General features: G+C 34.0%; 2 protein-coding genes across 2 annotated transcripts; one reads left to right on the forward strand and one right to left on the reverse strand.

The window, feature by feature from the left end:
• Positions 1–500: 500 nt before the first annotated feature.
• Positions 501–13,221, reverse strand: LOC107852700 (mRNA-decapping enzyme-like protein). The gene is made up of 8 exons (XM_016697738.2): positions 12,915–13,221; positions 11,491–11,531; positions 10,680–10,729; positions 8,062–8,206; positions 7,274–7,330; positions 5,495–5,618; positions 4,535–5,005; positions 501–999 (listed from the first exon to the last, which is right to left on the reverse strand). The coding sequence occupies exons 1-8, from the start codon at positions 13,071–13,073 to the stop codon at positions 943–945; spliced, it is 1,104 nt and encodes a 367-aa protein (XP_016553224.1). The 5' UTR covers positions 13,074–13,221; the 3' UTR covers positions 501–942.
• Positions 13,222–23,180: 9,959 nt separating this feature from the next.
• Positions 23,181–23,902, forward strand: LOC124897726. Its single transcript, XM_047411022.1, has 2 exons — positions 23,181–23,355; positions 23,508–23,902. Exons 1-2 carry the CDS (start codon positions 23,181–23,183, stop codon positions 23,900–23,902), a joined length of 570 nt encoding a protein of 189 aa, XP_047266978.1.
• The last annotated feature ends 451 nt before the right edge of the window (positions 23,903–24,353 follow it).

A 24,353-nucleotide genomic window follows, 5' to 3' on the forward strand; every position in this document is an offset into this window, starting at 1 on the left:
AGGGGAGATTTGTAGCCAGTCTAGATAATTTTGTGATAAGACAAGTCTCCCTCCATGTCAAAATACTTGTCATATTTTCATTTACACGTTCCTTAAGAAAAGATTGGTGTTAGACAATTGTATCGTTATCATGGAGTAGCATTACGGGCCAGCCAAATATGGGAATCAAATGTCTAATAGATTCACTTACGAGGAACATAATAGCAACTTGAAGTTGGGAGGCGAACGTAGCACGCTAGCCAAATGAAATGACAACATATTGGAGGGATGCTTTGCAATCGACAAATCCAGGAAAAAGATTCACCTGAGGCATCTGTATGGCGTATTATACATTGATTTTGCTGAGGCAACGACGTCAGTGTCGAGAACTGATCTGGGCCATTTCCGAAAAGAGGTAGATATGTACTCTGGAAAACTAAGAAAAAAACTTGGGTGGAATATCGAAAAGCATATGTTTTGGCATGTAGGCAGTGATCGAATTAATTCTACCAATCCGAAACTGATATCAAATTGGAACTTTTTCATTGATGTATGATGTGTCACTAATGTAGCTTCGATATAAAAAATTTAGAATCAACTAACCCCACCCAAGTCTTTCTTGCAATTCAGCTTACACAATACTAACCCTTGCAGAGACCAAAGCTGAAAATGCACACATCTTTCACATGATTGTTTATTGTTTAATGACCAAAAAACACATGGATGGAACTTGGCTAAATGAAGCATTGGAGTTCCAGACTGGCAAAACCCATAAACACTGTATACAAGGTAAAACATCAAATCTAAACTAGTAAAACTATGGAGCATAATACTATACAAGGTGGGTCTCAAAGACAATATAAACAGTAATAACCTAAAGGAGATGAACTTGATGCCATCTTTCTGCCAGTAGCGCTGCATAATGAGATTTCACCAAGTGAAGCGCAAACGTTCCTCTATTTATCATGTGTGATGAGCATTCAGAATAGCACGGTATACAATGTCAATAAATTGGTCATCCTGTTATGCAAGACAAAAATCAGATGCATAAGAGGTCAGTACAAAATTTATATCAAATCATGGGTCCTAATAGAGAAAAATAGGCACTAAATAGATTAAGGAAAAATCTGAAGACATGAGTATCCAAAAACAGCCTAGCTAATCGACTAGCTACACCAACAAAACAAGAAATTAATGAATTGTGAACTAGATTACTAATCCACTCAAATATCTAATTCCTAACTATTTGCAGACTTCATAACTAGTTTGCAGTACACTACAAAAGAAATACATGATATCAAGAACTTACACCCAATGACTTTGAAAGGGGTTGATCTTGAACTTTTGATCCCCTCTATACCTCCCCGAGGTAAAGGTAAGGTCTACGTACACTATCTACCCCATAACCCACTTATGGGGTTATATTGGGTATGATGATGTTGATCCATAGGCAAATCATTAAAATTAAAAGTCAAAACTTGTTAAACTTAAGTTTTGCCCATGGGGCTTGACTACCCACCTCCGAGGCCATTATTGTAATCACCACCCAATATGACCTTGACAACATAGGCACATTCAGGATTTAAATAATGAGTTTCTTCAGTGACCTCAAGTTAATAGGCAACAATAGTTGAGTTCATAGTTGATGTGATAAAAAGTTATATATTTCGCCATCATTAGCCTCACATTTGGGGTTTTATTGTCTCTTTGACCGCCAAGTCATCCCCAAGAGAGGAAGTTTCAAGTATCTTGGGTCAATAATCCAAGAAATTGAGGAGATAGACGATGATGTCAGACACTGTATTGGAGCAACTTAGATGACATGGGGCTCGCACCTAGTGTCCTATGGGTTAAGAATGCATCACCAAGGTGGTTCTACAGAGTGGTTGTTATTAGACCAACTATGTTGTATGAGGCAAAGTACTTGCCCACGTTCACAAGATGAAAGTAGCAAAAATGTGGATGCTTAGATGAATGTGCAGTCATACTAGGAGAGATAAGATCAAGACAAGATAGGACAAGATATACAGAGCAAGGTGAGAGTGTCCTCTCTTGTGGACAAGATCAAGGGAGGGAGACTGATATGGTCCAGGCATGTGAAAAGGAGCACAAAATGCCCCATTGATGAAGTGCAGAGATTGGTCGTCATAAGCCTTAAGGAGAATAAGAAAGGTAGAGGTAGATTAAAGAAAAATGCAGAGGAGGGTGTGATTAGATAGGACGTAATACACGTTAAGTTCATCAAGGACAACGACCCTAGATAGGAAAAGCATGAAAGTCGAGGATTACAGTAGAAGTTTAACAGCTAGTTAAGAGTGATTTTTCTCTTTCTTGTGGCAAAGCATGGTTCTAGCTTGGAGTAACTTATTTGCTCTTCTCCTTTCCGGTAACTATCATTATTTTTCTTTTATGATCTTATTCTTCTATTTTATCGCTATTGTTGTTCTTTTGCTTTCGATTATCTTAATATGCTTGTGTCAATATCTCATTCCTTCGTATTTTCATCCAGGTTTGTTTCAACTTGCATTTTTCAAATCTATTTTGAAATGTTTTTCTTGAGTTGAGGGTCTATCGAAAACCGCTTCCCTACCTCACAAGGTAGGGATAAGGTCTACAAGCACTTTACTTCCCATACCCCACGTGTGTCGCACTGGGCATGTTGTTGTATCATACTACTTCATTAGATAAGACAGCTCAAAAGGGGATAGTTCCAAGACTAAGCCTACAAAATGAAGCAGCATATTTCCATCAACAAAGCTAGTGAAGGTTTCCACATAAAAGTGTTTTCTTCGCCAGTGACTGCCTGTCTTGAGCTTTTGAGTGTGCTATACACACTATCCAGAATGGAAGCCTTGGAGCAACAATAAAGTTGTCTAGGTGTGATCTATAGATCACGGATTTGAGCCTTGAAATCTACTACTGATACTTGTGACATCCGCTTAGGGTGCGGCCCTTCCCCAATCTCTGTTTTAATGCTCCCTTCCCCAATCTTTGTTTGAATGCGGGAAGCTTCACACACCAGGCTGCCTTTTGCAGACGCCATTCCATTTTTTTTCCATACGTCCCCTGCGGGATGTCCCAGAACTAAGCCATGTTGATGCAGAAAATAGGATTTTCCATTCCAAAAGGACCCTTCTATTATAAGATAACTGAAATAACTCTTGAAGATTTTTTTCTGATAGAATAATGTTGAACGCATCACAGTTCATGCAGATCAAACAGCTGCTGACAGCCGAACACTGCTCAAAACATCATAATTTCCAATTTTCATGATATGAGAAAATAAAGGCGTGGGCAAGTAATCTGAGAACAGAGAAGAGTGGCAGCTGAGTGTAGGGGAGGAATTTGCTGATGAAGAGTCTGCCTCTTTCTGTCCAAAATTCAAAGTTATACAGTGAGCTGGACAACCCTCTATTCGACATGAGAATGGAGAAGTAGAGAATTGCAGCAGCACTGGAAGGCAAAGGACAAATTTCAGTCTACTTCAACTGAGATAACTCAGGGTGGCAGTGATGATGCTGTGTCAGCAACCCTAATATGAGGCAGGTATTTTGCGAATACAGACCACTGAACAGTTGCCCAGGCAGTCAAAAGACTCCAAAATGTTGCCGAACCCGTGTCAATCCTTCAAAAGTACACTATTTTTGGAGGATCTGACACCTGTCGACATTTTTGAAGAGTTCGAGCAACATAGGTAAAAACACAAGGAAGAGAAATTCAAGAGGGAACTCTCGTAAGGCAAAGTGAAGGTCTGGAAAGGTCACGATGGAAAAGAGAGAAATGCTGACAGATTGGAACAAATTAAGGGGAGCCGGGGGGAGTTGGAAATAGATGGAGATTGGCGGGTGCCAAAATGGATGCGGAAGAGATATAGAGGTTCAGGAACTTTTAGACGTCATTCAAGGATTTGAAGGAAGAACGGTTCAATTATTTTGAGCTTGAGAGAGAGATGCCCTTTAGATAAAACATTCAGTCCTTGAGAAACTCTCTCTCTCTCTCTCTTCCTTTGTTGTTTTTCTTCCTACTTGAGTACTCTTAGTAACGTCCATAATGTGGATTTGCTCCTGTTAAAAAATAAAATTGGATCTTGTGCCTAACTTAACCCCAAAAGCTAGCTCAAGAGGTGAGGAGCCCAAGCCATATAAAGAGATCACCCATCCTATAATTGAAGGATGAGAGGGACTTCTTCAACAACCCAATCTTGAGCATGAGAAATTTCAATATGGGGGCCCAACATCATGAACAAGAATTAGGATGGGTCTTGGGCCTAACTCAACCTCTCAACCTCAAAAGTCAGCTCAAGAGCTGAGAATTGCCCAAACCATATAAAGACAACACCAATCCCATAATTTGGGACTTCTTCAACAGCTCCAGCATAGTGGCAGAAGCTGCTGGACCTTTTTTTCTTTTTCTATATACAGGCCCTCAACAGACCCCTTTGCTTGGAATGTATTTCCATTATTAGAGCAAATGTAGTCGAATGCCAATTTCTAAAACTTTAGACCCACCAAAAAGTTAACATAGCAAAGCAACTACATAATACAGGAATACTTACTTGAACAAGCATCAAAAGTGCCTCCCGCACTTTGTCTCTGTTAATAACATGCCCGTTGTTTGGGCCAGGAGCAGTATAAGGAGTGAGAGATGGAGGCAGATTGGGAGGAGGAAATGGTTGAAGTAAAGGAGCTCCATAATGGCGTTGAAGATTCCCAGGGGACTGAAGTGGAGGAGCAGTAGGCACAGCTGAAGAAACAGGAGGTATCAGTGGAGAAGAGGAAGGAGGAGGACCAAAGAATGATGATGGCTTCACAAGATTTGAAGACCTTCTAGAATTGGTATCAGGTTCAGGAGCATCAAGAACAGGCATCAAAGTGGAAGATGTAGAAAGAGGAGAAGATGGAGACAGTGCAGGTGCTGAAGAGGGAGGTACAGCAGGAGGACGAGGAGGAGGTAGGACTACTGCAGATGAGTCATATGGCTGTCCCTGCATTCCAGCATTTGGACCACTCCCAATTCTCATAGCATTCTGCAAAATGAAATGCTAAAAATTCAGTCAAGTTAACAATGTATGCAACAAGAACATCATATAAGCAAAATTTTCATCTCTGACATGGTACTAGTCTAGAAGTATCTACACTTAAGTTATTATATACTACATGATCCCAATGTAGAAGGGCGGAATAATCCATTCAATGAGTCGGTATTACTTCTCTAGGAGAAGTAACAGGGAATCTCAGTTAGTCTCCCTGGACAAATGGATTTCTTAATGTATTGAAATGTCACATGAGAATTCTTAAAAATAACATTATGGCTAATATTTATATTGTATACATCTCATACAAAGGTGTCGGTAATAATTTTGCAGAACTTCCTATCACAAGAATATGATCTCAAAGCAAAGGGAATGATAAAAAGTATTTAGATCTTCCAAGGAACTGACATCTGTAAAAGACATTATTTTCTGTAAAATAAACGTGTGGAAAAAAAGAGCAAGTAGAAGGGAGAAAGGGCATACACTGAAGAAATTAACAAAGGAACGATCATCTGGGACATCTGCAGTATTTGATGTTGTAGATGATGGCTCCAGGGGACCATCCATTACGGACATACTTGGAACTGCTTCCAGCTCTTCAAATTCACTGTATCAAAATTACATAAAACCAAAGTTCCTCTCAGAATCCAACCGATTGCAATTTGCCTTCAGCCACAGATTATTTTGAGAAAACAGTTATAGGGTAAACCAACCCACCAAACTATTCACCTCTCCAAAGATCTTGTTGCTTGCTTGCAACTAAAAGCTTTCACTTCTCACAAGTAATGTTGCCATGCACATAGCTAGTTATTATGAGCAAATTGGTTATGGAAAGCATCAAAGCATACTTTCACTGCAAATACCAACATTATCCTGCTCACCAGGTGACACTGATAACTTTCTTATTTCACAGTTCTACTATCAAAATCATTCTGCGAACTTAGATTTTACCATATCTGTGAGCATCTACAATAATTTTTTAACAGTATTTGTAACTCAACTGCTCAACAACAACAACAAACCCAATGTATTCCCACATAGTGGGGTCTGGGGGAATAACTCAACCGTCCGACCCTTGGAAATTAAAACAGTATCTCATTGACCAGGTTCTTTGGGATGGCTTCGATTTAAATGCATTAAGCTTTCTCTCAATCATATAGCAGTTCAAGATTCTAGCAAACAGAGGGAACACCAAAATTTTTTAAGTGCCAAGCTGAACTACCTAAGTTGCTCGGACTCGGGTGCGGGTATCCGAGACGGATGCGAATTCGAAAGTCGGATTCATCAAAATATAAATTTTAAGATTCAGGGGCGCGAATCCGAGTGTGGATACGAGTGCGGGGATTCAGCTAAAAAAAATTAAATATTATAAATATAGAGTTATAAAGATATTCTAAAAATTTTAGTTAATTTGCTATTTTTAATTATTTTTGTCTTCTAATTTTACTTTTCAATTAGGAATAGTATTTGTATTAAAAACTTTTTCCAAAATTATAACTCACGTTTATTTACTAAAAATAAAAAATAAATATAATTAAGAAGTTAAATTTAATACTGTCAAAGTAAAATACACTCACTGACAGACAGTGCTGGCAACAGATTATTATTAATTAATTATTAATAGTAAAGGAACTAATTATTAATTAAAAATAGTAAAAAGAAAAGACAAAAGTTTCAAAACACACTTTGAATTGGAAAAAAATAACCCGTCACTGTGTAAACACGACTGCGCAGATGATGAGTACGACGATGATTTCCGGTACCCTGAGGTGGTACGACGTCTGCGCCAATGATTTCCTGCGATGTTGATGATGATTTTCGGCGACGTTGATGATGATTTCGGCAACGTCGATGATGATTTCCGGAGATGTCGACGATGATTTCCTGCGACGGCACATCGACAACGCCGTCTCTATTCCGGTGGTCGTTGGTCGGGACTTTTTCAGGTAAGTTGCCGATTAATTATTCTATGTTTCCAGTTAAATTTCTTCTTTATTTCGGTCAACGTCTCCGAAATCGGTTGACCAAATCGGAGACGGTGGAAGCACTCGTCCCCGCCTCAGTCTCGTGTCGAGACGGGTTCGGCATCAAAACAGCCGAGTCCGAGCAACATAGTGAACTACTATATCTGAGATGCAAATCAAGGAATAGATCAATCATTAATTTCAAGCAGTTCAAAAATAAAATGCTTCAACATTCGGAGCGAATCTATCATTTTGATCAATATATACATTCTGATCTTTAAAATATGAACTGAAATACCTCTTGTTGGATGGTAATTTGAACTTGGCAGGCACCTTAGAATAAGCACTCAGTATCCTGATTGCAAGCAAATACGAAAACAGATTATCAGGTATAATAAGATAATGTTAACAAGAAAAGGCAAGAGATGATCGGCATGGCAATCAGTGCACGTGTCTAATCTGCTCCCTTCTCATTAAGGTGAAAGCTGTTTTGCGTCGACGCACCCCCCACCCCCGCTCTCCTGTTTTCCCTTTTCTGATAGATGTCTCTGCCTTAAAGTTTCAAGTCATAGAAGACATATACTCAACTTCTCAATAGCTCTATGAGAAACTTATTTGAAAAGATGAGATGAATGGAAAGAGAGAAGTTGGAAGTCTTCTGGAAAGTAAAAGAAGATCATCCCGAGCCAGACTGAAACAGTTCAGGGGTTTTGGAAAAAAAACAGAGAACATCCTCAAGCCTAAGTAAACAGCTTATCTCTTTACTGATCAAGGAGAATGCAATGAAAACAAAGCTGCAACTTCAAGTTAAAACTTCATCTGATCATTCACCTAATTAAAACAATAACTAAGCCAAATAAACCACTCTGTTAATCATTGAGCTATTCACTATAACAATTTGATGTTATGGACTGAGGAAAGCTCCACATTATGGAAATCTAATTATTGTTTCTCATAGAATTAACTCAATCGATAGTGGATAGAACTAAACATACCCACACACAGAAACCAGGGGGGAGAAGAAGGGGGATGTGGGAGATGGGAAAAGAATGATTTATGGAGGGAAAAAGTGATTCAACAGGTCACCTGTTAAAGAGATTTGCAACTTCTTCACATTCACGTGAATTATAGAACCATATCCCATTTACGTCTTGGGAAGAATTTCGGTATAACAAATATGGGATCTGGAGCTCAAACTCAAAATCTCCCAAGAGATCCTCCACCAAATTATCTGCTTGTCCGAATAAAGTCATATCAGTCATATCTTTAACACAAAAGCACTAAAAATACATGCTCATACTTTTTGAAACTGACCATACGTGCTCATAGAAAGCAAAATTTCAACTTTTTGTACCATCTTATGAGCAAGATGGAATTCATGTCAATAGCTTTATTCAAGCCTCAAAACACTAAATTTATGGAGGCAAAAACAAGATTTTAATGCCACTGAAGTTTTTCTGATAAGGTAAGGTAATTTCATTATTGAAGTACCACGGAGATACTACAAAAAGACAAAGTTGCAGCATAGCTGTTACAGTTACTCCCCAAAACATCCAGAAAATCCAAAAACTGAGATAGGCTCTGCCATGTATCTCGTACAGCAAAAAGGGAACCTATTTTACAAAAGAATCATGCTTTATTTCAATGTTACCAGTTTAAAAAAAAAAAAAAAACTCTTACTTCTTTCCAACCAAATGGTTCAGACGGTGCATAGAGGGGATGGTCTTCCAGTTCCAGTAGTTCTCTCACACTTTGTGGCATCACCGAATGCATATCCATCCGATGCCAGTTAAGTTCATCGACATCTTTCATAAAATAAAATTTTCCCAATTTCATGGTACCCAAGAAATCCTAGTCCCATGTTGTTAGTTTTATTGGGCAACTCTGAGCAAACAAACGTGCATAAAAGCGAAAATCACCATTGAAGTAACTACACTTGATTGACATCAAAGCCTGGATAAACACAAGGCATTCACAGCCTACAATTTCTGAATGTCCTACTTCATAACCTCAAAACGTCCAATGTACCTACCACATGCACTGTAGATAGATTTTTTGTCTTGACAACTACATTCACTGGACATGAACGCCAAAGCCATAAGTAGCAAAGAGAAAGGAGGGGCTCTGGGAATCAATAAACCTCTCATGTCTCTCGAGCAATCCTGGCACATGACAATCTAAAAATACTACTAATAATAATTGAGTCTTTTTAGTTCATATGACAAATATATGTACTTCACATTAGTAGTTAAGAGGAATCTAGTAACTTAACTACATGCAAACTTCTAACACTTTATTCACCATCTCAAAATATAGATTCATTCTTGCCCAGAGAGATGGTTAATATGCTTAAGAGATATGCTTTAGGGAAGAGCCTTTATCGATGTACAGGAAAAAGTTATCTTTACATCAGAATTTTATTTCCTCAACAGCTCAAGGAGTGAGATGAGAACTTGGTGTGTACTGTTTGTAAGCTAATTATTCTTTTACGTTAGGCCATTCCTCCATTTTCTTGTTCGATCATAAAATCTTCTTGCAAAATAAAAAATTGAGCTGAATGACTTTTAACATTTAATTCTTCCCAAGAGAAACAAACTTTCTTTTACTCATTTTTCCCTTCCTGAAAGCATCCATTTAAATCATTGCAGAAACCTGACTAACTTGAAAAAAGGAGTTGATCAAATACTCTTCACATTTACAGTTAACTATCAACTGAGAAGAGAAAGCACTCAAACAATTCAAGACTTGATAATGAGCCAATTTTCTATCCCGTTCTAAACATGAGAAACGGGACAAGATACGTGTCTCCATTACAAAAATTCTTAAGAAAATCAAAGTATTATTTTATTTGTCCCAGAAAAATTGATCCACATTATATTCTCTGAGATCCCCAAATGTTTGCCACAACTATAAATTAAAGATTACATCCCTCACTTCTGTAAAATATTCAGATTCGCCTAAACCAATTCAGTAAATCAATTAATTGCAGTTCAATCCTATATTAGTTGGGTCAACTACATAAATCCTTTGTCTCCATTCTGCTCTATTCAAATCTATTACATCCCAATAGTAGGAGCTTCCTAAAACTAAAAAGTTTTCAAATCTTACACTTACACCCACATGAATATACAAGCTCCTAACCAAAAAAGACTCCTATTAAACACCATTCCTAAATTTGAGTGTAACAACATCAATTAAGTCTTAATCCTAACTAATTGCTATCACCAATGTAGATTCTCTGCTACCATTGTGCTCTGTTCTTAACGAAGTCCCAATTGACTCTAAACAGATATAATGTCATCAATTGTAATTCCAGTATTTTCCTGCAAATCAAACTACTTCATTACTAACTCTTGATACGAATTGAATCAGTTTTACTACTTAAGGATTATCCAAAGTAACTTATACCCCCTTGAGATTCATCTACAAGATTACGTACTTCATAAATTCTCATACTATGGATCAATGTTGTCCAAGTCAAATGGTAAGTCATGCATGAGCTACTACTTTATGCTCTTCTTTTCACAAGGAAAAGGAAACAGACACAAAACAACGCTGAGAGTGTCTATTTCCCTAGTCCAACGTAGAATGAAAAACATACTAGATAAGTATGATGAAGAACCTAAAGCATCAAAGAACCTTGCAAAAGTTCTGGAAAGATGCAATCCAAGCAGAAACTTTTGAACACAAAACAAATAACTAACCTGTATTTCTGCGGTTCATAACAATGAACTGAAACCGAGGTTGAGCACTCCTGTAACACCAGCCAAAGAAATAATAAATATCTCATAGAACTATACCATGTAACTCGACTGAGGAAGAAGAATAATGCATTAAATCTAGAAACTTACAATCAACCAATCAACTTAAATCCCAATCTAAATCTAGATGGACCGGCTATAGGAATCCTGTATAACAATTTTGCTCTACTGTTGCTCAGCTTAATTCCATTACTAGTAAACAAGTTGGCTATTAAGGAAAATTACTTCTCTAAAATATACCAGTAGTGGTAGCATTTTTCTCGTAGTTTGCTTTACGACTTCTGTCAGTCCTTTTAATTTACTGTGCTTCAGTTATCACATTAGTTGGTTATTGTTATTGATCCCTTTTGAATGCTATGTTATGTTATCCCTAGTGTTCTCTAAGTCGCTTTACTTCTGTATTTTTCTTTTAGCTTCTCTTATGTTTGTTATTCAAGCTGAGGGTCTACCAAGAACAACATTTCTACCTCCTTGAGGTAGGAGTAAGGTCTACATACTCTACTCTCCCCACTCTCCCCAGACCCTGCATATGGGAATACACTGCGTACTTCTCTAAAATGCAGCTTCTTCAAAATTCACACTTGAATAATATGACATTCAAGTTTTGACCATATTATATATCTAAAACTTTTCCACACAAAAAGAAAATAGAAACACACCTCAAATATCACCACTTTAATCAAACCCTCAAAAAGGGTCAGAGAAAATGCCTAAAACAAGAAACATAATCAAGTCGCAAAACCGAAATGCTTACCTCTTGACAACAAACAAGGATCCTTCCACATCCTTTCGACTCTGCAGAAAAAAGATTAACAACAATATAAGTACTCAAGCAAGAATATACCCAAATACAAGCCATCAATAAACTACATTCAATCCCAAAATAATTGTCATCTAGTATGCCAACAATGACAACAACAACATACCCAGTGCGATCCCAAAAGTGGGGTTTGAGAAGGGTAGAGTACATGCACACCTTACCCGTACCTCATAGGGACAGAGAGGCTGTCAGGTCAACCAATTAACTACATTCAATCCCAAACTATTTGTCATCTAGTATTCCAACAACAACATCATATCCACTTACCATACCTCGTAGAGATAAAAAGATTGTTTCTGATCTTAAAATAAAGCATATCCAAGCAGTTTGAAAAGGGAATACAAATACAATAATTTTATCTTTTTTCCCACACCCTACAAAAACAAAACAAATAAAGCTGCAACTTTTTCCCTTTTGTCTTAGTTCGGTGGACAGGGTTACCTAGTATTGAGGGCAGGAAGTAGCAGGTATCCTGTCGAATTAGTTGAGGCCAACAACAACAACTACAAACCCAGTGTATTCCCACAAAGTGAGATCTAGGGAGGATAAAATGTACGCGGTACATACCGCTACCTCCGAAGAAGTAGAGAGGCAAATTAGCCGAGGCCATTATCAAAAAAATTAAATAGTTTTGTTAAATCTCACAAAATAAAGATGCAATTTTTTTAAAGAGAAAAGTGAATACCCATTGGCTATTATCAACATTGAATTCGTATAAAGTAACATGAGCAGAAGAAATCAATATTTCTTCAACAAATGAAAAGATAATAGCCAAGGATGTGGCCTAGTGGTCAATGAAGTGGTTGAGAATCATGAGCTCTCCGGCTCAAATCCCACAGGCAACAAAGGCAACAAAAACACTGGGTGATTTCTTCCCTTATGTCCTAGCCTTGGTAGACAGAGTTACTTGATATCTATTACTGACGGGAAGTGGCAAGCAGTTACCATAAAAACTAAAAGGCTTGCTAAATCTCACACTTATCCAGCGGAGACAAAAACACTAGGTAATTTCTTCCCATCTATCCTAGCCTTGGTGGATAGAGTTACATGATACCTGTGTTGCAGGTATCCTGTGGAACTAGTCGAGGTGAACAAAAGCTGACCTCGGACACCATGGCTATCAAAAAACTAAAAGGTTTACTAAATCATGACAAAAACACTAGGCGATTTCTCCATTCTGTCCTAACCTTGGTGGACAGAGTTACCCATATCTACTACTGGTGAGCAGATACCCCATGAAATTAGTCGAGGCGGTTATCAAAAAACTAAAAGGTTCGCTAAATCTCACACTTAATTATCCTACACAATCAAACATAACAAATAAAGATGCAATTTTTTTAGAAGAGAAAAGTGAATACCCATTGACTATTATCGATATTGAATTCATATAAAGTAACATGAGCAGCAGTGATCAAAATTTCTTCAACAAATGGATCGATACGCTGAAGAACTGTCAAGTTAAGGAGCTTTGTGCTATTTTGATCCAAATTCGGCATTAATTTCCCGTTCTGAGACATTATACCAACTCCCAACTAGCTGTGTAGGAGAAACCTAGAAAATCCTCTGAACTGGGGGTTCTTCTGTATATAAAAATCTTACTGGGGAGCTTGCCGACGGAAGAAGCCGCTTTATTTTCTATATAATAATAATAATAAAAATAATGTAGTTATATAAATTACTCCTGATCTTAAATACTTGTCATAAATTTTCATTGTTATTCATTTATAATCTATAATCTATATCTATATTTATAATGTATATCTATATATATAACTAGTGGTGATTGGTGCGTGCTCAGCACGGACCAAATATACTGCACGCACCAAATATGCTAAGCTTCAATTTTTAAAATTATTAAGCAGTGAAATAAATTATTATTATTAAATAATTTTAAATAATTAAAGTTTTTAATTATTTTAATTTATAATTTTTTTATTCTATTTTAAGTGATACTTTTATAATTTCAAGAGTTAAGCAAATATTACGATTGAAGTAACAAAATAGACATGTCTTAGATGATTTATAATAATCAATTAGAAGTGATATAGCAAAATTACTATAAAAAATACTTTTAAAAATAATTTAAATGGGTCTCATATAAGATGTAAAGTTAATTAATCATTTTATGTCTATTTTACTTTTTTTATCAAATTTATTAACTTTTTAATACTTAAATGATTTATAATTAGAGGTAATATAGTAAATTATGGTTGAAGCAGCTGAAACAGACATGTTATAAATGTCTATTTTACTTATTTATTTTATTAATTATTATTAATTTTCTAATACATAAATGATATATATAATAATTAAGGATGATATAGTAAAATTACGGAGCAAATAGTGGTCGACAAGCATGTCAATCACCAAAATGAAAAAGTTGTTAAAAAGATTAAAATTTAATTTCCTTGTTTATGTAATTTATGCTTCATTTAATTGTACTTAATAAAAATTGATACTTTAATCCCTCAAATCTACACCGTAATTATGTATTTAATTTTTTTGTTTGAATCTAATTATTTAGATCTCAATAGGTGTACTACTTTCATACCTTTTTTTGATACAAATATTACTATTGCAAAGTACTTTATCCAATCATTTTTTATTTTTTATTTTTTGTATCTATTGTATCCTTGTTATTAAATACATAATCTAATACTTAAATGACTTATAAAAAAAAACTTTAAGTGAACCCCGTATAAGTCGTCAAGTTAATTTAAAACATCAATGGTTAACTAATTAGAAACGATATAATAAAATTAATATAAAAAATATTTGTGAAAAAAAAAATTAAGTGGACTCCATATAAGTATCCCGTTAATTTAAAACATCAAGTGTTAACTTATAATTTTGTGTCTATTGTATCTTTTTTTAATGAAATATTATCAATTTTCTAATGCTTACATGATCTATAATAATTAATTAGGTGTGATATAGTAAAATTACGATTGAAGTAGCTGAAGCAGGCATGTCATAAATGTCTATTGTATTTTTTAATTAAATATTATTATTTTTTAATACGTAAATGACTTATAAAAATGAATTAGGAATGATATAGTAAAATCACGGTTGAAGCAGGCATGTCATAATATTTATTTTACTTTTTTATTATATATTACTAATTTTCTAATACGTAAATGACTTATATAATTAATTAGGGATGATAGCTGAAGCAGATATGTCATGAATATTTATTTTATTTTTTAATTAAATAATATTAATTTTCTAATACATAAATGACTTATAATAATTAATTATCTACTACTTTAATGAATTATAATAACTATCTAGAAGTGATATAATAAATTTACTATAAAAGTTACTTGTGAATTTTTTTTAAAAGTGGACCTCGTATAAGTCATCAAGTTAATTTAAAACATCAACGGCTAACTAATTAGAAGCGATATAATAAAATTACTATAAAAAGTACTTGTGGAAAAAAATTTAAGTGGACTACATATAAGTCGTCAAATTAATTTAAAACACCAAGATTAATGAATTATAATAACTATCTAGAAGTGATATAATAAAATTACTATAAAAGTTACTTGTGATTTTTTTCTAAAAGTGGACCCCGTATAAGTCGTCAAGTTAATTTAAAACATCAATGACTAACTAATTAGAAGCAATATAATAAAATTACTATAAAAAGTACTTGTGGCAAAAAATTTAAGTTAACTACATATAAGTCGTCAAATTAATTTAAAATACCAAGAGTTAATTTAGAATTTTGTGTCTATTTTACCTATTTTTATGAAATATTATCATTTTTTGTACTGCTTAGATGATCGATAATAATTAATTAGGGGTGATATAATAAAATCACGATTGAAGCAATTGAAGCAGACATGTCATAAATATTTATTATTTTAATTAAATATTATTAATTTTTTAATACAAAAATAACTTATAATAATTAATTAAGAATGATATAGTAAAATCACGATTGAAGCAGTTAGAGCAAGCATGTCATAAATATATTTTTTTTAATTATGTATTATTAATTTTCTAATCCCTAAATAACTTATAGGAGTAATAATTAATTAGTAGTGATATCGTACAATCACGATTGAAAGTTGAAATAGCTGAAGCAGACACGTCATAAATATCTACTTACTTTTTAAATTAAATATTATTAATTTTCTTATACGAAGATAACTTATAATAATTAATTAAGGATAATATAGTAAAATCACTGTTAAAGCTGCTCAAGCAGGCATGTCAACCACAAGCTGCCTGCTTTCACAATATATATATATATATACATATATATCCTCATATATATATATATATATATATATATATATATCCTCACTTATATATTAGTAGTATATTTCTAATTTATGTCTATAATTTTCGATCTTAAATACTTGTCATATTTTTTTGACTCAACTAGTTGAATCCGCATGTGTCTTGCACGTGTATATTTGATTATTTAAAATTAAACGATTTCTTCATATACGTAATTTTTGATGTATTACCTTTTGTCACTTTGATTGTTCTATTATAACCAAATTATTTCACATAATATCTCAGCTTCATTGACTAATTTGTTAGTGTAGATACCTTTTGTAGCATTGGTTGTTCTATCATAATAAAAAAATTTGTTATTTGTTATTAATATAGATAGTTAACATGGTACTACAATTATTGTTTGAAAAGTCACTGAAGGAAAACAAAAATATGCGATAAACTCAAAAAAAAATTATGATCCAATGGTTCCGCCTTCAATCTCATGATAATTTTTGTAGACACGTGATTTTTTATCCTTCATCTATTTTAAATATTTAATCATATATTATTTTGATTAGTAATTTTATTTTTTAGTAAATTTTTAGTTAAAAATAAATAATTAAGTAATTTTAATTTTGAGATATTAAAAATAATAATAAAATAAAATATATATAAAATTAACTATTTTTGTATTGTTGTATTTATTTTGACTATTTGTAAATTTTATTGTATTTTCTTAAATATAAAATCAATTAATTGTTATTATAATTATTATTATTATTATTATCATTTTGTTATTATTATGTTATATAATAAAAAAATATATGTATATATAATAAAAAAATATATGTATATATATATATAATAATAATAATAATATGATAAAATTTGAATTTAAAAAAAAAAAAACTGTCTCCCCTTTATCTGCCTAAAAACTACTCCCCCTAAATTTAAAAAAAATAAAACTATTCCCTCCCAAGAGTCCCTGTTAAAAGGATTTTCCTCCTTCAGAGAGGGAGGACGTACTTTTTTGCATAAAAAAAAAACCCAGAACAAAAGAAAACAGAAGAAATCAGAGAGGAAAAGTAGTGAAGTTGAATTTGAATTCGTGTTCAAGATTTCGGTGACGGTTGTTGCTAGTTTCATTATTCCGTTCGAGTCAAGTTTGTTTCTTTATTCCGTTCGAGTCAATCACAGGTTTATTTTTATATTCTGTATCACTCATATTATGAATTTATTTTATAAATGCATGAATAAAAATGATCATTAAGTTGTTTTATGCAATATTTAGTAAGAATAGTTAATTGATTATGTGGATCTCTTATTATTGCATGCTATTTGATTAAGTTATAATATATTTATTTATGTTTTAAGTGTAAAAAAAATAAAAAATAAAAAATAAAAATTGTATTGTGTGAATTTTGTTAAAGTTAAAATTTGAAACGAAAAAAGAGAAATAGATGAAAGAAATTAACACTGTTTGATGTACAACAATACACATAGCGTATCAAAAATTGTAACAAAATCCAGATTTAAAAAATTCGTAAAATCAGATGATTTAATGAGATGAGACAAATCAGAAAGTAGAAGATTAATCGGAGAATATTTTATTTCTTGCGTTTTACAACAAGTCTATATCGAAAACTCGCTGGAAAAATGTCAAAACCAGTCAAACAACCCTCATCGTCGGAAAACAACCGGAACCACCCAGCGCCGCCCTGCCATTCTTTTCCCTATCCTCGCGCCGCCACGCCTCCCTCGTCGTTGATCTCCTCTTTCCTTTCTGCGTCACTCATTTCTCTCTCTGGCCGATCCCTCACTGGATCTAATCGACGTCAGTCTCCCTCTTTCTCCTTGGGTCGCTGCCGATAAAACGACGACGCCATCGCGACGCCTTTTTCTCTCTCTGACGCTGCCTCTGGATCTGATCACCGGAAGGCCGACGTCTCAAAACCACCAAACCGGTCGGCGATAACTGTCACTGTCAGTCGCAACTTTCATCGGAAAGTGATTTCCTTCTCACTACGGTCATTGCTATTATATTATTCTGGGGGTTAGGGTAGTTGTCGAAATTGAAATTTTCTTATATTCTGATGTAGCACTTTCTACATATTTAAAAATGGCAATTTTATTTTTATTCAATAGTTTCATGATTTAATATAAGTTATACAATACTATTATTAAATTAGTACATTGATATGGTTTTAAAAGTCTGGTATTTATTTTATTTTATTTTTATTTTTATTTTTGAGTCCGTAAGAAATAAACACTAGTATGTAGCTTACGTATTTCTATCCACTGTTAATCACAAAATCATGATAATTATTAATTAATTGAGTATCTTGAATAAATATTATTTAAAGGTTAGTTAAAAGAATTACCTTTTAAGTGATTTTTGGACTTATATTAATTTAAGAAAATAAATCAAACTCATAATAAAATTTAGTATAATAAGTGTAATTTCTGTATATTATTATTATTATTATTATTATTATTATTATTATTATTATTAATGAAGTTTACTAATTAATTATGTTAAAAGAATTTTATTTTAATTTATTTTTAACGTTGGTCTCAATTTAGAATACGGCATACGCATCTTTCTGAGACATTTTAAATTTCAAGGATGCAATAATGCACCTTGACAAATATTTATTTTCTTAATTTTAATTTTCACCGATTTAATTAATATAAAATATATAGACGATTTAGTATATTAAAAATGAGTGAATTAGGCCTTAACATAATTAAACAAAATAGTTTTAGTTAAGTATAAGTCAATAAAAGCGATCGTGCTAGAACCACGGGACTCGAGGGGTGCCTCACACCTTTCCCTCGATCAACAGAATTCCTTACCTAGTCTTCTGTTTTCGCAGACCAATAAAGAGTCATTTTTTTTATTAAGGATTCAAAAAGGTGACTTGGAACATCATAACTCAGTTGCAAGTGGCAACTCTGTAAATAAATTAATCTCTATTCAAAATCGTCACTTTAATTGGAAAAACCCTTCGACCTCGACTCACCTCGAGTGAAAAAGGGGTGTGACAATTTTTAATATAATTAGGAGCGGACCCACGTGCTTTTTTTGGGTGCTCTGACACCACTAAACTCAACGTAGAATAGGTATAATTATATAAGAAACAGTGAATAAATGAGATAATATATAAAAAAGCACCTAGAGAACAAAAACATGATTGGGTGCTTTGGCTTTAGGTGTAACTTTTATGTCTAGCATCTTGGGATTGAATCCTTGTAGCTACGCTATATTTTTTAATAAAATTTTAACAAAGGTAAAAGGTTTTACCTGTATGTAGGCACAAGACCCAAAAGGTAAAAGATTTGATTTTTATTATTATTTTATTTTTATATTTTTTCCCTTATTAATTTATTAAACAAAAAGTACTGTTGTACTTTTTTAATTAGTCAAACACAAAACCTGAAAACCTTCTGACCTTTTCCACCAAAAACCTTACTCTTTCAAAACTTAAACACCAAATTTCATTTCCTTCTCTTATTCTTTCAATTTTACTTTCGATTTTCATAATCTTCATTCACTAATTTCAGGGACTTTAATTTTCTTTAGAGTTAAGAATTTGAAATATGATTTTGAGTTTGAATTTTATATGATATTTATCTATTTCTTATCCATTATAATTGCTACAAAAATATCTGAGTTAAATTTTTGTATCTTGTTTAGCATTGAGCAATTAATTTTGAAAAATATGCTATGAGATCATAAAAATCATAAAAACAAGAGGCAATTAAGTAACTGAAAAAAGAATTAAAGAAACATTATAAGTCAATCATGTTTTGCATCTCTTTTCAGCGATGATTATGATCTTTGATAGAGAAAATTAGCTCATACTTGCAATAGGTTTTACTCCAATCTTCTATTGATATGATTCTCTGAATAATTCTTGCTTGAAAGTCGTATTAATTGAATCTTGTTTTGCAGGATTTTTTATAAATCTATATAAATCGGGATGGATAAGTGTAATACCCCGTACTTTTTCCTAGATAATTTCATCTCAAGAATGTCTAGTATTAGATTCTAAATTGAACGATGGTTATTCCATGAGGAATCTTTAAGATTTTCATTTTTTGTCATGTGGGAAATTCAATAAGCTTTTCATCGATATAAGATTCGCCAAAATCCAATAATCGAGTCAGAAGTTACGATTATTTTAAGTTCCCGTCGTAAAATAACGTCATATTAGTCAGTGGCGCGCCGCGCCACAAGAAGAAATGGCATTTGGCAATTTTCAGTAGGTGTCCGCGATTATGCCCCGTCGCGCCAACACTCAAATTCAGAATTATCCTTTTTCCAGTGTCTCAGCACAATTTCTCCTGCGTCGCACCAATGTTCCAGGTCACGAAGGAAGGGGCAACACGATGGCTCCGCGTCGAGCCATCCCTCAATTTTCCAATTGTCAATTTTCAGTGACACGGCGCAATAATGCTGCGATAACGTCGCGTCACGCCGCGTCACGCCAGGGGCCCAGTTCGGGAAAATTTTACTGAAATTAAATGATGCGTCCAGGGTTAAAAGGGGCAATTTCCTACCCCTATTTAAACCCAATAACATATGATTTAGTCATTCTTCACCCAAAATATACCATTTTCTCTCCAGTTTCTCTCAAGAACAAGCTAGGGTTTCTATTGGGGATTCAAATTCAAGAATGTTTCACCATCAATCTTCACGAAATCACGAATCAAGATATGCGTATTGTTCATTCATGGACTCCTTTCGTCCATGAAGCCCAAGAATCTCTTTTCTAAGTTTAAGTTTGTGGATTTTTTTATGAATTTCATGTTGGGTTTGTTTTGTTTATGTTGAGAATGATTAGTTGAATTCAAACCCATGTTGGGTGATCAATTTTATGTGGGATTGATTTGTATAGATATATATTCATGCGAACCTATGAATAAACCCTAGATGATGAAATTAGAGACGAATTATGATGATTAATTGTTGTATAATGTTGTCTACATGTGTTATGCCTACCATGTGTTTGATTAAACGCCTAGATGAAGGAACAATCCCAAACTAGTATGATATCATGAAATCCCCATGTATGTACAAGTTATGCCTATCACATGTTTTGATGGAATGCTTCTATAAATATATTATGGATTATGATGTTAGTTATATGTTCAAGTAAGTTATGCTTGGTCAGTTTCCTTCCATTGAGTCCTGAGGGTACTTGTACCCGAAACATTAGTTGTGTGCTTAGAGCTATGTCATGATTTCACGATACTCTCAATCAAGCCATGGTCCTTAGACTTCAGATAGTCTTATGAATCAGGAAATCTCCATGATCTCATGAACTAAGTCAGTTGCCAGATACCAGTAATATTTCGTTAGTCAACATAATTTAGTAACTCAGTCCATGTTCAGTTTAGTAAATTATGATCAGTGTCTATTCAGATGGGAGTAGAAATTAGCACCGAGTGAATCCAAGGATGGGAACTCACCTCTTATGTGAGAGTGCGATTCTTAGAAGTAATCCTTGCATTCCAGAACTATGTAGCCAGCATAGGTTGAGACATCATAGCCTGCTATATGAGGGTAGATGAGGTGACTTAGCCTGCTATATGAGGGTTCCCACTGTTCTCACTAGAGTTACCTGTTATATTAGGGTCACTCACATGTTGTCCTTACAAGTGGCGCGGTATTAATACCCTTCCAATCAGGGCATAGATTAGACCCCAATTCGGCTATAATGCATTATTTGGGGCATGTCGGTTAGATGACTACCTCCCACAGTCTCAATATCAGTCTCAGTGAAAGAACTCAGATAGTTCATAGTTACATCAGATTCATGACTGTCGGATACAGTCACTCATGTTATCAGTTATATTTAGATTCAGTAATCATATTATCACAATATTAGTGTAAGTTGTTATATCCCATGTATGTATTCTCACGCTCATGGTAGTTAGTCAGTTATTATTATTGTTCATACATATGAACCCCATGTATTCAGCCTACCTCACATGCATATCAGTACATTCAAAGTACTGACGCATTTGCGCTGTGATGTCTTATACCATAGGTTCGAGACACGAGCTCCAGATTAGCAGTAGATTCCAATTTCAGTAGTCAGAGTTAGAAGTGAGTCCTCATCATTCGAGGACCTGATTATTCCCTATTATCTCATTAACTAGTTTATTAGTTGGAGTTAGTTGGGGACATGTCCCATCAACTCCTTACTCAGACAGTTCAGTCAGTTAGAGGTTTTCTAGACTATCATGTTTCAGACTTCAGTATTTTCAGTTTTATTTCTTTTTGGTATTTCATACCCCGTTTAGATGTTATGTTTTACTTCAGTTATGTGAACCTTATGGCCTTTCAGTTCATGTTTCCGCATTATTCAGTATTTTATGTAGGATACAGGTACAGATATCAATCATGGGTTAGCTTGTGGTCCTTTGAGGTCATGAGCACCGTGTAGCATTCTGGTTCAGCAAGTCGGGGTGTTACAATAAGTTTGTCATTAGATCAAAACATGGGCAACCAATCTCTAATGCTACTATCCCACCTGTTGCTTCATCCATACCTTCAGAAGTTCAAAGAGATACTATATCAAATGTCGAATTTACATATTTTAAAGCTGACCAGATAGAAAGAAGGCCTATAGTAGAATATGATGCTAATATGCGTGACGAAGTTAGAAGATATTATATTCAAAAGGGGAGGATCACATTTTCTCGAAAGCTCAATTTGGAAAGAAGAAAATTACAATACGTAAATTTTATCTTGGTTGGTTCAAGGGTCAATGTTCCAAGTGGTTAGAGTATAGTGTATCAAAAGATGTTGTATATTATTTGTGCTACTACTTGTTTAAAAATGAGCATGAAGTTTGTGGAAATATGACAAATATTGCTTTTACGCAAAATGACTTTAAGGATTGGAACAAGGCTTTAGAGAGATTGAGAACTCATACTGGAGAGGTTAATAGCATCCATAACAAGTGTTTTAACATGATGATTGACTTGATAAATCAATCACAATCTATTCACACATCTTTTGACAAGCATTCTAAGAAACAAAGAATGAATCTCGTCATCGCTTGAGTGCTTCAATCGATGTGGCAAAATTTCTTTTGTGATTGGGATTGTCATTTCGTGGTCATGATGAGAGTGTATCATCTACAAATAGAGGTATAATTCTTGAGCTTTTGCGATGGTATGAAAACATTGATGAGGATGTAGGGAGCATTATTTTAGAAAATGCCCCAAAAAATGAAATGATGTGTTGTCCAAAAATTCAAAAAGATATTGTTGATACTTGTGCAAAAGAAACAATCAAGGTTATCATAGAAGATTTAGATAGTGATTATTTCGGGATACTAGTTGATGAATCAAAAGATATATCACATAAGGAGCAAATGACACTTGTTCTGCGATATGTTGACAAAAAAGGTGAAGTAATAGAGCGATTTGTTGGTGTTATCCATGTTAGTGATGCATCTGCACAATCATTGAAGAAGTCAGTCTGTTCTTTTCTTTCAGATCACTCTCTAAGTACGTCCCAAATCCGTGGACAAGGTTATGATGGTGCAAGTAACATGCAAGGAGAACTAAATGGTCTTAAGAGCTTAATTTTATGTGATACTCCATCTGCTTATTCTACTCATTGTTTTGTTCATCAGTTGCAACTGACACTCGTAGCTCTTGTGAAGAAAAATTCAAATGTGGATGATTTTTTTGTTTAGTTACTAATGTGTTGAATATTGTTAGAGCATCTTATAAGCGCAGGAATTTGATCATTTTTGGTAAAGTGCACACAAGACGGGGATTAAATCAAGAACGTGGACTTCAACGACCATGTGACACTCGTTGGGGTTCTCACTATAAGACATTAGAGAACTTTATTGACATATTTCAATCAATTCTTTATGTGCTTGGATTTGCTGCACGTAAGTACCCAAATTATCTTGACAAACTTACAGCCGAAACTCTTGAGAATACGATTAAGGGGTTTGATTTCTCTTTTAAGCTACACTTGATATTGAAAGTTCTAATGATAGCAAATCATTTGAACTCCTCGTTACAAAAAATGGATCAAGATATTGTCAATGCTCTGGAACTACTCAATACTGCAAAATAAGAGTTGCAAAGGATGAGGGATAGTGGATGGAGATCATTACTGGATGATGTCTTTTCTTTTTGTGATAAATATGAGATAGCAATCCCAAAAATGTATGCTCGCTATATTCCTAGTAAGTCAAAAAGTAGAGCTCTTGATGTTACATATTCTTATCATTTTCGGGTCGAAAGATTTTGTGCTGTTATTGATTTGCTACTCCAGGAGCTTAATAATCATTTTGACGTTGTGAGTACTGACTTACTTCTTGGTATGGCTTGTTTACATCCAGCTAAGTCATTTGATAATTTTGATAAGAAAAAAATAATAAGGTTGGCTGAATATTATCCGAATGAATTTAACGGCAGCAAACTTCGAGATCTCAGTTGTCAGCTTTATAATTTCATAGCACATGTTCGAGGTTTTGATAAAAGATTTTTCAATATGAAGGGAATTACTGATCTTCCTAAAGCAT

The sequence above is a fragment of the Capsicum annuum genome, chromosome 1, assembly GCF_002878395.1.
Source record: "Capsicum annuum cultivar UCD-10X-F1 chromosome 1, UCD10Xv1.1, whole genome shotgun sequence".
Lineage (NCBI taxonomy): Eukaryota > Viridiplantae > Streptophyta > Magnoliopsida > Solanales > Solanaceae > Capsicum > Capsicum annuum.

Bases quoted from the DNA above. Each gene is read 5' to 3' on its own strand.
- LOC107852700 (XM_016697738.2), bottom strand. From the start codon at position 13,073: ATGTCTCAGAACGGGAAATTAATGCCGAATTTGGATCAAAATAGCACA. The intron at 11,532-12,914 runs GTATTCACTTTT...TTTTTTCTGCAG, and splicing joins ATATCGATAATAGTCAATGG to AGTCGAAAGGATGTGGAAGG. The intron at 5,619-7,273 runs GTATTTCAGTTC...ATTTTGATACAG, and splicing joins AAATTACCATCCAACAAGAG to TGAATTTGAAGAGCTGGAAG.
- LOC124897726 (XM_047411022.1), top strand. From the start codon at position 23,181: ATGACACTTGTTCTGCGATATGTTGACAAAAAAGGTGAAGTAATAGAG. The intron at 23,356-23,507 runs GTAACATGCAAG...TTTTTTGTTTAG, and splicing joins ACAAGGTTATGATGGTGCAA to TTACTAATGTGTTGAATATT.